The sequence below is a fragment of the Fukomys damarensis genome, unplaced genomic scaffold (genome assembly GCF_012274545.1).
Source record: "Fukomys damarensis isolate Sample0158 unplaced genomic scaffold, DMR_v1.0_HiC HiC_scaffold_38, whole genome shotgun sequence".
Lineage (NCBI taxonomy): Eukaryota > Metazoa > Chordata > Mammalia > Rodentia > Bathyergidae > Fukomys > Fukomys damarensis.
In genome coordinates this window covers 25544620-25562161 of record NW_022900950.1, presented here as the reverse complement: position 1 = coordinate 25562161, position 17542 = coordinate 25544620, and the positions used below count along the sequence as shown (strand labels likewise).

The window sequence follows — 17542 nt, the reverse complement described above, 5'->3', positions numbered from 1 at the left end:
CAATTTTAAAAACTGGATTACAATGTGCTCTATAAAAGACACGTGCCTTAGAAAGTTGATTGTAAAGTGAATTTCTGTTCACTGAGTCATAGTATCCTGACTTTCATCATAAAATTATTTTCAGTGTAAAACTAAGACATTTTCAGAGGAAAAGTCTGTGCTTAAGACATCATAAAAATCACGCTCAAGAATGCAGAAAGCCATTAAAAATCATACAGAGTAAATTAAAAGGAAATTTAAAATGAAGATTTAATAACCAATACTCAAGTCACAGAAAGCCACTATCACGCCAAGGTAGAAAACACCAATCTGCAGGCACACTTGCATCTTGAGGACAGACACACATGAGAAGTAGATGTGTTCAGCAGACTTACTGGCCTTTCAACTACAGCTAACACAACAGACAAGAACAAGGCTCTCTCTGTCTCAGCTTATCCAAGGAGAACATAAATACTGTCATTTATCAAGTCTGGGAAATTGCAGAATATAGTTCTTATTTTGATGTTGACTTTCAGTGTGACTTTATTTTTTCTCACTTGATGGACTGATGTTTAGCTTTGAGTTGCTAAAACATGATCCTAAAATTCTGCTTTTAAAAGAGCAATACATTTTTACTTAAAGTAGTTGAAATAAGTTCACTTCATTTTAAGCTAATTCTGTAAACATAAAGTACTGAAAACCCTGGAATAGATAATGAAATTCTAAACCATGTACTTTTCTTTTCAAGTAATGACAGTAATAACTACATTTATGTAGCATCCAGGAAGGGTCCAGCAGTGTAGGGCCAGCTGCATGAGCTGTGCCTATAATGTGTATTGCACCTCAGTGACACCAAGGTGACACCTCTGAGATGACAGCACCGGGCTGTGAGGCCACAGCTGAGTGGCTTAAGGCTGTCACACCTTGGGAGTTTGGCCGTGGTGATAAGGTAACAGCCTTTTCAAGAATACTTTGTTCTACTGATTCTTGATATTATCTCACCAGTACTGGTAATAATATATAAATGGGGAATGGGAAGGAATAAGGGACTACTCTCCACAGAACTCCCAGGAGACATCACTGTGAGGACAGAGGTATAGTCACAGTAGGCTACAGGGTCCCCTGACAGGGTCCCCAAGGCAAAAGGAAGGAGAAGGGAGAAGGTTGCCACAGCCTGGTTCACCCAAACTTCCAAGCCAGGCCAGTCTTGGTGTGCCTGTGCTGGGGAGTAGAGAAAAGGAGGCCAAGAACACGAATGCTGGGCAAGTGTGGGTGGAACCAGCAGTGCCACCAACCAAAGCCTCCATGCTCAAGAGCAGGAGGAAGTGACACCACACACCAGAGGTGTCAGGAAATCAGGAACAAAAGAAAAATGGCAGGAGGGGAAATCAGCAAGCAAGGACACTGGGAAGGACTTGTTCATTACCAAGGAACCAAGCAACACGAAACCCTGCTGGAAAATGTCTCAGCAGCACAGAGTGTCTGCTGGGAAATCCACACATGTGAGAATAAAGCTCACTTGTACACCAGGGCTATTTGTGTTGGCCTGAAACAGGCTGGATGGGAGAAGGAAAAACTAATTAAAACTGAAGGAGTAGCAGTGGGGAGGCCTAGGCAAGAGCTGACTTTTCAGCAGAAAGGCCTCTGCCCCTGACACAGGTATCACAAGCCCAGTCTTCAGACCTACCCCACCCTGGGGGAAGCCTTTGCTTTTAGTTATCTCAGATTTAGAGTACTCCAGGAAGGGCCACCAGGGAGGCCGAGTAATTCTTCCTGTCAGAAAATTTGGACCTTGATAGCCTCCAGGCACATTTTGGCCCATCTGATGTTTCTGAGAGGAGACATCAGAGCTTCCTTGGTGAAAGGGGCTCTTCACCTCCCTTGGGCTCAAGTCCTTATCATCCTCCTCACCCCCTACCACACAGCTCCAGGGAGATTTCAGTTGCTGACTTTGGAAAGGAACTGCCTGGTTATTCTGAACATAAGATTTTAATAAGGAAATGTAGCATCCTTGGAGGGTGATGAAACTGATCTTCAATTTTAACGTGTAATTACTATGTCCCTAAGAATTGCTCACAACAATCACACATTATAGGGGCACCCAGCTTTAAAAGAGTGCATATCACATTTTTTCCTGCTTCCTAGGAGCAAGCAGCATCAAGCTGATCTGGGGAACTGCATAAGTTTTCTTTAATTGATGCATAATGCCTTGTCTTCTGACTTCCTCACAGTTAACATTTTTGTTATAGATTCATAATCTCTCATCTGCAATTCCAAATTCTAAAAAGCTCTGAAAACTTGGTTTTCAGGGGGCAACATGTGAACTTCCTGGGCACAAAGTTAGATTTGATTTGAGGCTATTTCTGGTCATTATTGCACCTTAGTGTGGATTTTCATGTATGACAATGAATGAATAAAATGTTTGACTTTGAGGTTTTATGCAAGGATATCACAAGATCTATGGCAAATATGCTATACTACTTTTCTACACTTCAAAACATTTTAAATTCTACAACCTACCAGACCCAAGATGTTTTCGATGAGGAGATGGGGACCTGTGTGGTTGTCTCTGGCTAATGAAGAACTGTTGGGCCAGATCTCTAAGATCCAAGACTCAAATTGATCTAACCCCATATGGTCAAATGGATTCATTACAGCAGGAGTTGCGGGAGGGAATGAGGCAGAAGATGTCTGGAGCTGGGGGCAACAAGGAGACAGCAGCGTCTGTTAGGACTGTGGGAAATTAAGGAAGTAGGAACATTGCTCCCTCACAGGGCTGTCATTGGTACTCCTGGGACTCAGTTCAATGCTGCTTCCGCTAATTTCTCAGATTCTGGGTCCTGGTTCCTGTGGCTTAGGGTGAGCAGACCAGGAGTGGGAGCTTTATAGGTAAAGCTGGACTGGCCCTTAAGGAATTTATCTGTCTGGTTAGAACTAGATGCCACTGATCCTGTAGCTGCATAAACGAATGTTGCAAAACAGAGCTCCTCCAAGCCCTAGGAAAGTTAGAAAACACTCACACATATCTAAGGCCAGGGAAGCCCTACTAGCAGCATCAAAAACTTTTGTATTTATCTTTCCAACTAGATTCTCATTTCCTTGCATGCAGGGACCATGTCTTCCTTATCCCCCAGTCCGCACACTTCGCATTGTGTCTGGTATTCAGTATCATCCAGTAAGTGCTGTGAATGAATGGAAGTGAGACCTGAAATAAGAGCTTTTTCTTTGTCCTTTTTCTAGGTCACTGACAGCCATCACAGAAAGGAGCTATGCAGGTCCATGGAGCCAGGTAACAAGTGTGAATGGTGCTGTGTATAGACAGGAGAGAATGTATTTATGGATCCCAACTTAGTATTTATTTTTTCAATCAGCCTCTTTTAAACCACCAAATTTTGACTAACTTTAACTTATGCTACTCATCTGAAGCACAGAAAGAAGGTAGATTTTTGGTTGATGGGAAAAAGGGATGAAAACTTAGTAAAGCATCTTAATAAGAATGATTCTATGTGGAGTCAGAGTCAAGGACTTTAGAATCACCTAAAACCTACATTGTACATGGCTGGACCAGATGTGTATGCTGCCAGGATCGGGACTGAGACCCGAACCATGTTTTCTGATACCTAGATTGTCACTGGGTCTACACTAAGTCAGACTAAAGCATTCTGTGAGACCATCCTACTTCTCATGGTACTTCCTTCAAATGGAAAATTTAAAAATGTAACAGAGTAAAACCTCATTGGTATGTTCATGTATGATAATCTGTCCTACTTGATTAATCAATTAGTAGCAATGGCTATATTATTTAGAAATAAAATATGATATACTTACAAACATTCATATACATATCAGAACAACTGCTTGCCAAATTAGAGTAAGTGAGGTTTTACTGTGTATAACACAAACACATGAAGGACACTGGATCACTTTAAGATGTTTCTAGACATCGCAAGGCCAGTCTTGCAGGGCACGAAACACTTACCACTGCCAGCACTTCCCTCTCTTTTGCCACGGGAGCTCCCACTGCCATCTCTGCCCGACTTTATGCGCTAGAGCAATAAGAAAACAGATTTACAAAAATAATCGTTATTGCTTCAAAGCTGGCTCTAACTAAAGGTTGAATGCTAGATCTAACATTACTAGTAACCCTTAGAACTAATTCATCATCATCTGAGTTGATTCTTCAGGAAAAAAAGATGAACTTGATCTGGAAGGAAAGGGTTCAAAGCCTGCCATCCAAGACCCTTACAAAATGTACAAATGACATTTTCATTCAGAAATTACACACACAAAAAATGATTATACAATTCAAAAATCAAACAGTATTTTCTTGATGTGAAGCCTCAGGCCTAAAACATAATAGTCTAAGGGAGAGGTCAAAGAAATCTACAAAAACTCCTGTCTTACTCCTAATCTATAATAGTTAGATCTGATCTATTAGAGAATAATAATAGAAAAAGGAAGCTGGTTTTTGAAATTCAATTTCAATAATAAAAGCACTATAAAAATCTCACAAAGTACCTACAATTTGTCCAACAATTTACTTTCTTAGATGAAAACCCACCTTCAAAGCATAAGCAATATCTCCAAACTGATATTTTTAGATTTCTTTCTATATTGTATGGTTCTTCTGTGTTGTCTGAGTGTCAGATTTTTGTGTTAACACGGGATCTGCCTGCAAGGTACACTGTCATATTTTCACATGTAAAGTGGTTGATTTACAGAGATAAAGGGTGGTTAGTGAATAGAGATAAACAGCTTTGGATAAATATATTTATAATTGAGTTAAAACTTCTTAATGTAGATATTTTATTTATATCATGAATAATATAGCTTAATATTTAGTTCAAAGGGCAAATTATTTACTCCTGCAACCCTGAATACTTCCCAAACACTTATAAATTATCAAGTCATGGTTGAGGTTAGGCACCAGTCTTTTAAGAAGGAAAAAAATTCCTTTCAATAGTTCAAGGCTTATTTCTGTAAAATGAAATACTGTACTCTCCTAAAACTGAGGACTTTCAAACATTACATAAACATAGCCAAGTTTTCTTATTAAAAAGAAAAAATTACCTCCCTCAAAACTCTCCTCACTTTCATAGACAAAAGAAACTCTTAAAAAGATGTAACAAGGGCCCAGGATTTAGCTCAGTGGTTCCACCGCCTGCCTTGCAAGCGCAAGGACCCCAGTTCGATCCCCAGTACCAAAAACAAACAAACAAACAAACAAACAAAAATGGAACAAAATAAGAGTTTAAGTATCAGTCATTTACCATTTCCCAGCCCCATCAGAGCCCCAAAGCCCTTGTAGCCAATGCATCAGTTTATCAGGGTTTTTTTTGTTTTGTTTGTTTTGGGTACCAGGGATCAAACTCAGGTCCTTGTGCTTGCAAGGCAGGTGGTGAAACCACTGAGCTAAATCCCCAGCTCCTCCAACTTATCAAGAGACACCTAAGCCTGGGTAGCTTCCTAACCAACACTTGGGCTCTGGAAAAATGCCAAGAGCACACTGATCCCAGGGCTCCTGCCTATCAACACCTTCCTAGGGCTCCTCAGCAGGCTCAGTGTCCATGCCTATCTTCTTTTGACAGCTGTTTGTCCTGTGTAATTTGCGAATCAGAGGCACAGCAGGGGCCGTGGATTTAGCTTAGTGGCGCCATGCCTGCCCAGCAGAAGTGCCACGTTTCTCCTTGTCCCCTGCATCTTCCTCTTGCCTCCCAGGTAGCCAAGCCCCCTCTCCCAGTGCAGTCTTGCACTGGGCATCTGTGCTCAGGGCCTGCTCTGCTGGCTCCTCTGTCTCTCTTGCCATCTCACTGTGAGCACAATGTGGTGCTCCATCTGCTTCTGCAATCCAGCGCTTCTCTATACTCAAAGATCAATGAATGAACATCATGTACTACCTGCTATAAGAACTTCTGCAATGTGCAGAAGTTACAGAGATAGCAACTTCAAAAGTTAAACCAAAATATTGGTTTGATAAGGTTCTCAAAGAAATAGGCATTATCTAGCTTCATTTAATGGTTCATCTCTTATGCCATTTACAGGGTAGAGGTCTGATGAGCAGTGTTTCCAGTCTGAACCAAAGTTCTTCTTTAGCAGAAATAAAGTACAGTAAAGCCCTCAAGCCATAAGAGCCACACACAGAACAATCTGTCCAGCAACCAGTCAGACTCCAGGACCTCCCCAGGGATTTCAGGACTGGCCTGCGAACTGGTCTTGTCTTGTCAGGTGGCCCAGGTGGAGCCCAGAGGAATGGAAGGAAACCAGGAGCGGGTGTTACAGAGGCCACAAACACAGCTGCATTAGGTCAGGCAGCGTGAAAACTAGAGGAGCCATTATATTTATTTACATGCAGGTAACTAATCTTTTTTTTTTTTTTTGGAGACAGGGTCTCACTATGTAGGCGAGACTGACCTGGAACTCACTATGTAGCCGAGGCTGGTCTTGAACTCACAGTGATCCTCCTGCCTCAGCCTCCCAAGTGCTGGGATTACAGGCGTGTGCCACCACATCCAGCTGGGCAACTAATCTTAATGATGCCTACTGTGTGAACAAAAGGGATGAAGGTTAGGATGGCCTGAAGGGCACCTGAGAAGTGAGAAAATAAAGATACAGTGTGGATAACATATTGTAGATCTTGCCTGGGCGAAAAGTGAAAAGATGGCCCAGAAGTGGTGAGGCCAGAGGTCTACAGAGTTTGGGGAACCTTATAGACAAAGGGAACATAAAACTATGAAAACAAATACATACAAAAATCAAAACTGATTTAGAAGGAGCCAGTGCAAAGTAAGGTTTGCAGCTGAGCTCCATGCACCATGATTGACCGTGGCTCCCCAGGGGACCTAGGGCATGGACAGCTTCCTGTAGCTCTTCTGCCACTAGGCCACACCCTGGAGGATCAGGGTCCTATCTTACACTGACACACTTTGTTATGGCTTGCATCTGAATGTCCCCCAGAAGCCTCCTGCAGTCATAGGTGGGGCTTTTCAGAGCTAGCTAGATATAGGGTGTATGATTAAGGCTGGGATTAAGGGTGTGATGCTGGGATTAAGGTTGCCAAGCTAGGAATAAAGGTGCCTTGGGTATGAATGCAACCTCCCTGAAAGATGGGTAGCCTGGATAGAATATAAGGGACAGAAAGAAGGTTTGCTGCTGGTGTTGCTTGCTGCTTGCTGCCTTCTGCCTTCTTGCTTTGCCATACCACAGACTTTCTCCTCTGCAATGGCCCTCTGCCATACCACCTATCTTAGAAAGTCAGATGACTATCAACTGAAACTTCTACTCTAAGCTGAAGTAAACCTTTCCTCTTTTAACTTGTGGGTGTCAGTTATTCTGTCTTGGCAACAGGAAAAGTAACTAAGACACACTGGATGCATCGTCCACCTCGGATCTAGCACACGGCCAGGCATATTTTAGGAGCACGGTCAATGCTTGCTGAATGCAGTCATAGTGAAATTGTTACCATGTGGTATATCAGGTTTAGAATATAAGAAATATCCTACCTTTTCAGAGTTTCAATACTTAATAAAGCTTATAGAAATTTGTACTCACTTGGAGTTGTGAACAGACAAGATAGAACACAATGAAACAGTGATGAACAAAAATTATTCTCATCACATCAATGTTAAAATGGAAGGAGACTGGACCCAGGGATTTAGCCAAGTGGCACTGCACACGACTTGGAAATGGAAGGTCCTGAGTTCAATCCCTGGTACCGAAAAAACAAACAAACAAACAAACAAACAAACAAAAAAACCCAAGTGGAATGTGACAACCATAAAAAGGAATATAGAACCCAATAATGACAGTAATCTGTATTTACTGAAAAGGACAGCATTTTCTGTTATTATGCTAAGTGGGAAGTTAAAGACTGTAAGTATTTTTATAAAACTTGTTAAAAAAAAGCTCTATTTCACTTCTTTATACATTTTTATTTGAATTAAGAATCATTTACATAATTTGCCTAAATTTTAAAAAAGAATATTTATTGTTTCAAAATAACATGGTATTCATATTTTGAAAAAATACCAATTCTTAGGGAAAAAATAGAGAAGGTACAGAATAGAGGAGCAAATAAATGTAAAATTAATGTAAAATGCAAATTAATATAAATAAAATAATGGGGCAAATTAAATAAATGAAGAAAGAAAATGAGTATTTTCCCACCTTTAAATCTACTTGTCCACATGAATACATATCCATAAACATCACATACTACTCTTCTGGGATTAGAAGAGTAAAATGAGAACCATTAGAGGGACTGAATCTGACAGCTCCTGCAGAACATGGCTGTCCAAAGTGTGTGGAAACCACTGCTGGCCCAGAAGGGCCCACCCCATCCTGGGGCACAGAAACCTGAGCATGGGGGCCAGGGTCTTCATGTGTTTACAGTGATGTGACTTGTCTGGTTTCCAACTGCACTATAATTTTTCTAGTAATGTCAGTGGAAAAAATAGCTTCACCACAGCTAGTATGAGAAGTACTAATCTATAACAACTATCCTCATTTTAGAGAATGCGTGGCAATGAGGTCCTGAAGGTAATGTCCATTTCAGATCACAGAGCTCACCACTGTTCAAGTCAGAAAAATGTCCAGGGCTCTCTCTACCATACCATGCTTTTATTCTGTAAGACTAGTTTCTGTCCACTGGAACAAAGAATAATTACTTGTCACCTAGTTAAAGATTAAGAAGACTGACTGTGACTTCAAATTCAAGAGAAAACAGATTTAAAAATATTTCCTAGTGACTTGAAATCCAAAGACTCCATGCACATGGCCTTCACTTCCTGTCCTCAGACCTCTTCCCACCTTTTTTCTCTCCACACCTAACTCCAAGGGTCCAATCCAAGCCACTCTACATGTGGGGTCCCTGGGGAGCTGAACCCCTCTTCTCTTGGCTTCCCACTAAACACAGTCCTCACCACACTGCCTCAGGGCTCCATTCCACTTCCCACCACGCCTGTGCCCTACGTACCAGAGCGAATGGCCAGGATAATCTGCAATGCACATCAGATTTTGAGAACTGCTTTCTAGGTGAATAAGTAGCCTGCACAGGGACATGCATGAAGGCCTCTGAAACCAAAGGCCTTTAAGAGAAGAAGTGATTGGTAATCTTAGCCTGCCAAATGAAATCAATGCACAAACCACCATATTTTGATGTCAAGGATTATATTCTATTTGTTATTTTTTTGGGGGATTTTTTCAGTTAAATAGAGTATAACATGAACAAGACATTCTTGTAGATTTTATTACATGCATGAACAAAAAATTTTTGTGTTTTTCATTATAGTCAATTTTAAAGCTATACTTTTATAGGATCTTAAAATAGACTTTCTTTCCTATTAAAAATATAACCATAAGCTGGGTGTGGTGGCACACGCCTGTAATCCCAGCACTTGGGAAGTTGATGCAGGAGGATTTCTGAGTTTGAGACCAACGTGGGCTGCAGAGTGAGTTCCAGGTCAGTCTCAGCTACATAATGAGACCCTGTCTCAAAACAAACAAACAAACAAACAAACAAAAAGTTTCTGCTCAATTACAGCATATACTTATCTTCACTGTCTTTTGGTAATGACTGGAAATTTGGGTGTAAGTAACAATTATATACTATATTAATTCTGAATGTCACATGATATTTTGTCAATCTGGCCAAAAATAAAAATATTTCTTGAAATTGTTTCCTGATTTCTTTGGGTGGAGGCAAGGATATGGCAAATAGAAGAGCATTCCTCTATTTGAATAGTTTGAAAACTGACAAAATTGATTAAAGTGTTAATTATCCATATACCTCTGTTTTGGGGTTAGCAATGAGAACATTCTGTATAGGGTATTATTTCTCTTTCTTACTTTTTTTTTTTTTTTTGCCTCTTGGCAGTTTCCAGACTCTTCTCAGTGTTCTGGCTATTTTTCTCTTCTTTTTTCAGGTTTAAAATGGTTTTCAGTTGTTGCTCTTCCCTGCTTGGTCTTTTCCAGGCATAAAATGTAGCCCTGGTAAGAATTCCTTGCAGCTAATGTTTTCATGTTCAGTGATACAAATGAACAACACATCTTTAAAAAAAAAAAAAAATCCCCAAACAAAAGACCCAGAATTTCTTCTAGATATGGCAGCAAATGCCTATAATCTTAGCACTCTGCAGTTTGAGGCAGGAGGATCATAAGTTTGAGTCCAGCCTGGGAAATTTACTAACCTAGCAATACTCTGTCTCAAAATAAAAGATAAAAAAAGGGCTATAGATGTAGCACAGCACTCCCTGAGGTCAATCCCCAGTAAGGAATAGTTAGGGCTCAGGGAGATACACTAACCCAGCCACATAATCTGAATGAGTATATTCCTTCTAAGTCAACACAAATCTTTTCCCATTTTAAAACAATTTTTAAAAATCCATGGCCTGATTCATTTTAAGTCTACTTCCCTTCCTCATCTTAAATTAAATTCTATACACTGAACTGTTATTTGATCATGTGAAAGGTGACCCTTTGGGGGCATAAGGTCTGAGTGTTCCTCAAATATCACTGAGTATAAAAACCACACTCTCTCTCTCTCTCTCTCTCTCTCTCTCTCTCTCTCTCTCTCTCTCTCTCTCTCTCTCTCTCTCTCTTTCTCTCTCCTGGTCCCCATATCCAGAGATTTTAAATCCAGAGTAGGATTTAGGTAGGTCTGGACTAGGGCCCAAAGTTTTGTAAAACTAAAAAATTCTCAGACCGCACTTTAAGTATAACTATTCTAAGACCCTGATCCTTAATAAAATGAAGGCAGGCTGCCCAGAAAGACTATTTTAATGTTAATTCTGGTAGAAGTTACTAACTCTTCTGGATGCTGATTGAGGAGGGACTATTTATTAGCTGAAAATCATTATGTGCACCAGCATATTTCTCCAACATTCGTAAGGCAGGAAAGCATAAGAGTAAGAATTTGGATTTAGGAGCCAGCTGCTTGGATTTATCTCCTGCATCTGCTCCAAAATACCTGAGTGACCTGGAACAAGCTAGCCACTGTGGGTCTGTTTTTTCATCTATATGAAAATAGTAATAATGACATCATAATCCGCATCATAGGATTATTGAAGTTCCTGAATTGGTTAACAGTGCTTATACTTATCATGCACTCAATAAATGTAAGCAGCTGTTATTGCTGCAGTGCTAGGAATGGAAGCAGGGCTTCAGGGATGCCTAGCCAAATGCTCTATGCATTGATCATGTCCCAGCCTCCATTGTTAAGTCTAGTCAAGCAGATGTAATAAAGTGGAATTACAGGGAAAACTGCTACTAAAAAGATGAAGACTGCTAACATTATGCAGAAAGAGGTTAGCCAGGCTGCTTACTTCACCTTTTCCTTCCTAAAGGCATGAGGACTAGGTACATCCTGTACAGTTTAGCAGCTCCAGGCTTGCTGTGATTATCTACGATATCCCTGGTTACAACTATATGGCTTTTTCACAAAATGTCTTAAGTTGGCAATGAGAGAGTTCACAGACAAATATTTACAAGAGCTACAACTTTTTATCAAGAAAAATGTGAAAATCAGACTTACGATAGAAACTTACCAAACATTAAAAAGGTACTTAACTAACAACGTCAAAATGTTTATGCAAATAAAGACACATATGTATATGTGAGAGACTCTACAACCACTAATAATGATATTTGTGAAGACGTTTCAAATATTACATAGGAAAAATGTTTTTACATTAGGACTTATTTTAAATATGAACACACAGAAAAGCTAACAATTAAAAACTTTAAAATCAAATTTAGAAAAGGCCAGCATCCTTAAGAAATTTATTATATTTTGTTTCATAACTATAGGTTTTAGACCCATATAAGCCTGCCCCGGCCCGCGGGGTCAGTAATTGGCAGAGCTCGAGAAGGGGAAGTACCTGGAAATGAGACAAGAGGGGCGCGGAAAGAAGGAGACCAAGCAAAGAGTTGTCAAGGTCTCATTTATTTGCAGATACTGGCAGTTTATAAAGGCAAAAACCGCAAAATTGTAAGAGGAAGTAGTTAACCATAAACTTTGGGAAGAGAATATAACAATAGCATGACACAATGTTACTGGGTAATGACCTAGATCACTTCTTTACGCAAACCCGTTGTCATGGGTAACGACACAACTGTGTTGATGGGGTGATCAGCGGGTCAACATGGAAGCTGTTTCGTTTTTACTTAGGACAGGCTAGCAGCTTAGTCTACCACATAAGCCAAGAAGCCAAAAACTCTGCTTCACAGGCTCAGAAAGATGACCCAAAATGGGATGGACAATAATGAATAGAGAAGCTGGTCCTTAAATCTATGTGAATTCTTTATAAGTCTCTTTTCTCCTTCCTAAGACCTTTCCTTTTTCCTGGATACTCCTCCCCTTATGTTTGCAAGCAAAATTAGGTGAGAAAACATCAAGAAACTATTTCTTGGATCTGCAGTGCCATAAGGGATATCAGAGAAGATGAAGAAAACTCTTTTGTGGGAATAGGGTAATTAGTGGAAAGGAGAGAAAAGGGAAAGAGCCAAGTTGTGTGAAATCTGGAGAAATCAAGTAGATTTAAAGGAAATTGAAAAGAAGGACTAAAGATTTTTAGTACTTTGTGGCTGTGGATTATGACTTTAATTCTTAAAAAAGAAAGGAGTATTATAAAGTTTGAGTGCAAAAGGAAAAACTGTCATGAGATAAGATGTCTAAGCGACACGGAGTTTTACACGGATTTCAATGAGGCCAATAATAAAATATTACCCAAAGAGGTGCTGCTTAAATTCAGAGATACTAACAATTCAGGTAAAATAAGTAAAGAAACATTGAATAGTCCACATGCATTGATGCTAACTCTTATGAGGATGTTCAAGTAGTCTTAAAGCCAATGGGGAATTACTGAGTATAATATAAAGATTATTTGCAATTAATAAATCATTTATTTGTAGAAAGAGATATTTCCAGAATTCCTGAGGTCCCTGACAGTTTGCTCCCATGTGTTTTAAATATTCTTTCTGAAATATAGTTGTCACTGTCAATTGCACTGTTCCAACAAAAATGGGGCTTATTAAGTACAAGTCTAATCCCTTTTAAAACACATTCTCAGAAGAAACTATTATTTTCACAATTGAGAAGTCATTTCATTTTTTCAAAGTACAGAAGAATATTAAAAGACTTCAGGTCTATGAGAGAAGTGGATAAAAGTTACTTAATAAATATATAAATATTTTGATGGAAAAGGGAATGAGAGGAACAGTAGTAAGTGGAAAGAAAATAATGTTTCAATAACATTAAATCTATTCATTTAAGTATAATAAGATTTATTAGTCCTTAGGACTGTCTGTCCAAAGTAGTCAGTCTGATTTATAAAAAAAGAGTTTGACAAATATAGGCAGAGACTGTGATAAAGCACAGGGTAAAGAAGAGAAAGAGGCAAAGGGAAAGAGGTAGCAAATATAAGAGAGTCACAAGTCCTAGAAGAGCAATGGAAAGAATGGAATCAACTCAACTAAGACATAACTAATAATGAGGAAACTAAATTAATGGTGAGCTATAAAAGCTGTGAAAATTAATTCTAAGGCTATTTACAGGGGAATGTTTTCTTCTCTACCTCTCAGGTTTATTTCCAAGGAATTCCCTGGCATCAATGTTTACTGAAGCTTATATTGAGTCTTTGTGAAGCTGGGCCTAGTGGGTGTAGGCCTGTAATCCCAGCACTCTGGGAGGCGGAGGAAGGAGAATCACAAGTACAGGTCCAGCCTGGGCAGTTTAACAGCTGAACTAAACCCTGTCCAAAAAAAAAGGGCTGAGATGTAGCTCAGTACATAGGTCCTGGGTTCAATCCCCAATCTCAAGTGCCATAAAAGAAACAAAAAAATCTTTTGTGAGTAACATTAATAATCAACAAATGGAGGGTCAGGATGTAGCTCAGTGGTGCCATGCCTGCCTGACAAGTGCGAAGTCCTGAGGACAGATCCCTGATTGGGGGTGGGGGGAGAAGAGAATCAACAAATGGGACTACATCAAATTACAAATTTCTGCATACCAAAGGAAACAACAGAGTGAAGAGACTCTGAAGAGGAGGAAATCTGTGTGAGCTATTCGTCTGAAAGAAGATTAAATTATAAAATATACAAAAAAAACTTAAAAATTTAATCCCCATAAACAATAAACCCAATAAAAAAACCAAATAAGATACTTCAGAGAAATTCAAATGGTCACACTTTCAACATCTCTAGCCAACAAAAAAATGCAAATTAAAATTACATTGCAATTCAATCTCTCCCAAGTCAGAATGGCTGTAATCAAGAATACAAAAAACAATGAATGATGAAGAAGATGGGGTGGGGTAGAAGTCTCCTATTCACTGGTAGGAATATACTTAAGTATGAATACTAAGGAAACAAGCACGAGATTCCTTAAAAGACTAAACATAGAAATACCATTTGAAATATCAATTCCTGGTTATATGCCTCAAAGAATTACAGACAGTATTCTATATAACATGTATACCCATGTTTACAGAAGCACAATTCACAATAGCTAAGCTGTGGGAATAGCCTACCTGCCCATCCACAGATAGATAAATAGATAAAGAAAATGTGGTATTTTTATACAATAGAATATTACTCAACTATAAAGAAGAATGAAATAATGTAATTTGCAGGAAAATGGATGGAAATAAAAACTATCATGTTAAGTGAAAGACTCAGATTCACAGAGGTAAATATTGTATGTTTTCTCTTATATGAGAAACCTAAAAAATACATACATACATACATACAGGCGAGATGACAAGAAACCAGGGGCCATACTTCTGGAGACAGGGAAGGGGATCAGTGGGAAGGGAGAGAATAAATAAAGAGGGGGTGGGAGAGTGGGATTGAAATAAAGATATGTGAGCTGCATGTGTCAACTTCCTCAAACAAACCTCACTATTATATAATAGTAACATGCACTAATTTAAAAACATTCCTTGTGAACTGGCTCCATATTTGTTCATAATCCTTTTACAACTGGATACTTTAAAAAGAGAATGATTAAATCATATCTTAAAAACAAAGATAACCACCCATATTTCTAAAGCAAATATGGAATTTAGATTTTTCTCTATATTCAAGACAATTGTATTTTTGAAGAAAGTCCTTTGTAACTATATTTTCATAATAAAAAATTAACTTAATTCCTCAGTCAGAATTTTATTTCCAATATAGCAATGTCAGCTCATGAGCATATTTCTAGGAGAGGCAGATATTTTAAAAGTCACATTACATTTTAAATATTCTAGGCTCAAACATAGGAGAGATGATTCTTTTAAAGAAGTAATGAGAATTTTTATTCTACATACTGCACAAAACAGAGATAAACATAGAATGCTTCCATGTGTGCTAATGTTAAATCTCAGAGCCATGGTACATAGAAGGAAACAGCTTACAGAAAACAGTACCGCTCTTAGAGACAAGGACAATAATTGTTACTCACTGAATATAGGACTCTCTGATTAAAATCAAGTTTTAAAATTATGCTGTAAATTATTTTATTTTAATGTTTTTCTGCTAGTAGCTATCCACTGAAGACTATCTAAAATTGATTGTATTTCTATCCATAGGGAACATACTTGTTACAAAATTTTATCCTTAAACTAAAAGTTTAGTTATGCTGCACCAGAAAAACATTTTCAATGTTTTCTTTTTGAGAGATACTCCTAACATGCATTTGAGCTATAGCAGACTAACATTTTGAAAAGTAACATATAGCAGTTTTTGGCCCATATGAGGTACCTGTTCCCTTATTTCTTTCATTTTTTCCAACCTCTTGAGTTTTGTGGCATATTCTTGAACTTCTTTTAATCCAATATCTGTGCAGAGACGAACCAAGAAGCGCAGACCTAAATTGTGAAAGAATATATTTAGAAAAGAAGTGTGCATTATGGTAACAGTCCACAAATCAATGAACTCAGCCTTTCCGTACACAAGTAGGAATGAGGCCCACAAATGATGTTTTTTTTCCTTTCTTTCTTGAAAAACAATTATACTCTGCAGTCTCTGGACCAACCCTCTCCACCTGCCTCATTCTCAGGCTGCCACATCCTGGAGGAGCACAGCTCAAAGACATTGCTGGGTGAGGACTTAAAAGCCAGGTGTGATATTTTGTCAACACGCTGACGGGAGATTCATAAATACATATGGAAGAGCTCTAAGGGAATCTGGGCTCCAGAATGCAGACAATTTGTACATGCAATAATAATTACCAAGAAAGGTTCTGATTGTCAGTAAATACATTCTCTCATTTATTCACTTACCTATTTTTGCAGTGCTGGGGATGAAACACAGGGCTTGGTGTGTACTAGGCAGGCGTTCTACCACTGAGCTACACTTCCAGTTCAACTTTTACAATTAACTTCATAGACAGTGATTTGCTCCTGAAATCTTCCTCCCTTGCCTTCTGGGTGTTGCTTGTCTTCTGTCTATAACCTCCCTCTATCTCCCCTGTCTCACCTAACATTGGTTCACTAAGTGAACTGTCCTGGGAGGTTTGTCTTTACAAACTTCAACAGCTCTATCTGTTGATAATTTAAAGCTGGTCTTTGACTACTCAGTTTTTGCCACATTCCTTTCTAGGCATTATTATAACTTTATTAAAAAACAGATTAGATCTCTACCTGACATCCACAAGTACCTCAAAGAAAACCGACCAAGCCGATATCATTTCCTCCCAAATCTCCTTTCTTCCTGTATTATCTCACATTTTATCCCTCACTATCTACATAAATATCCAGGTTATTCTTTTCTTTCTTCTACTTTATAATTAATTATTTTGACTCTATTAAATAAATCTGAGTATATTTCTCCCCACCATCTACCGAGAGCTGCCTTGCAGCAGTTGGGTGGGATCTGGGCCTTGCCATCCCTTACAGCTCTCAGCCAGCCCTGCTGTGTGCAGCCCAGGGTAGGTTGGGGGATCCCTTCCACCCCTGCAAGCCTTCCAGCTCTGAGACTTCCTGGGGCTCTGCATCATGAAATGTTTTGCTTCTTACTGACTTCATCACTACCTTACCTAACTCTGAAGTTTCTTCCACCTGTTAATGGAAACTTCCCCCGTATTTCCCCAAATTTAATTAACTCTTTGTCCTTGGTAGGTTTACAATTTTTAGAAAAAAAAAACAAAACCCTTTTTTGTTTGTAGTATAGCAAAACATGTTCCATCTGCTAATTCTTTTAAAAATAGACTAGAGTTTGAAATAGATTCTGTGTTCTTGTATTTCCTTGCTGTTCCCGATGCTGTTCTTCTACCTGGAAGGCCTGCTGCTACCTTCTCTGCCTGGTGAAACATCTGAACTGTGAAATTAATTATGGCCATCATCCTCAAATTCTGGCAAAGTTAGGAGCTCTGTACTTCTCAATCTGATCCCCCTTTCATCACCTCCACTGCTATCACTTGAAGCTAGGCTAGTACTGTGCATTCTCATGCAGATAATACCTATCAAGTTGATTATCCAGAAAGAAGCCAGAGCGAACTTCTTGTGTGGACCTCCAGTACAGAAGTCTGACATTCCTATTTCTGATGCTCCGGCAGGTCAGATTTCTGTTCTGCTCAATGTTCTCC

The 17542-nt window shown here is 39.0% G+C and overlaps 1 protein-coding gene across 7 annotated transcripts in view; it reads right to left on the bottom strand.

The window, feature by feature from the left end:
* Ift88 (intraflagellar transport 88) overlaps window positions 1-17542 on the bottom strand; it is a 141551-nt gene that overhangs the window by 13320 nt on the left and 110689 nt on the right. For 6 of the 7 annotated variants that reach the window (XM_010633791.2, XM_010633795.2, XM_033759938.1 and 3 more), the window contains 2 exons: window positions 15718-15824; window positions 3959-4025 (listed from right to left, as the gene is read on the bottom strand). In XM_010633791.2, coding sequence (XP_010632093.1) covers window positions 3959-4025; window positions 15718-15824 — 174 coding nt within the window. Of the gene's footprint in view, window positions 1-3958; window positions 4026-6429; window positions 6520-15717; window positions 15825-17542 lie in introns of those variants that run through there. The other variant, XM_010633796.3, reaches the window with a different exon arrangement.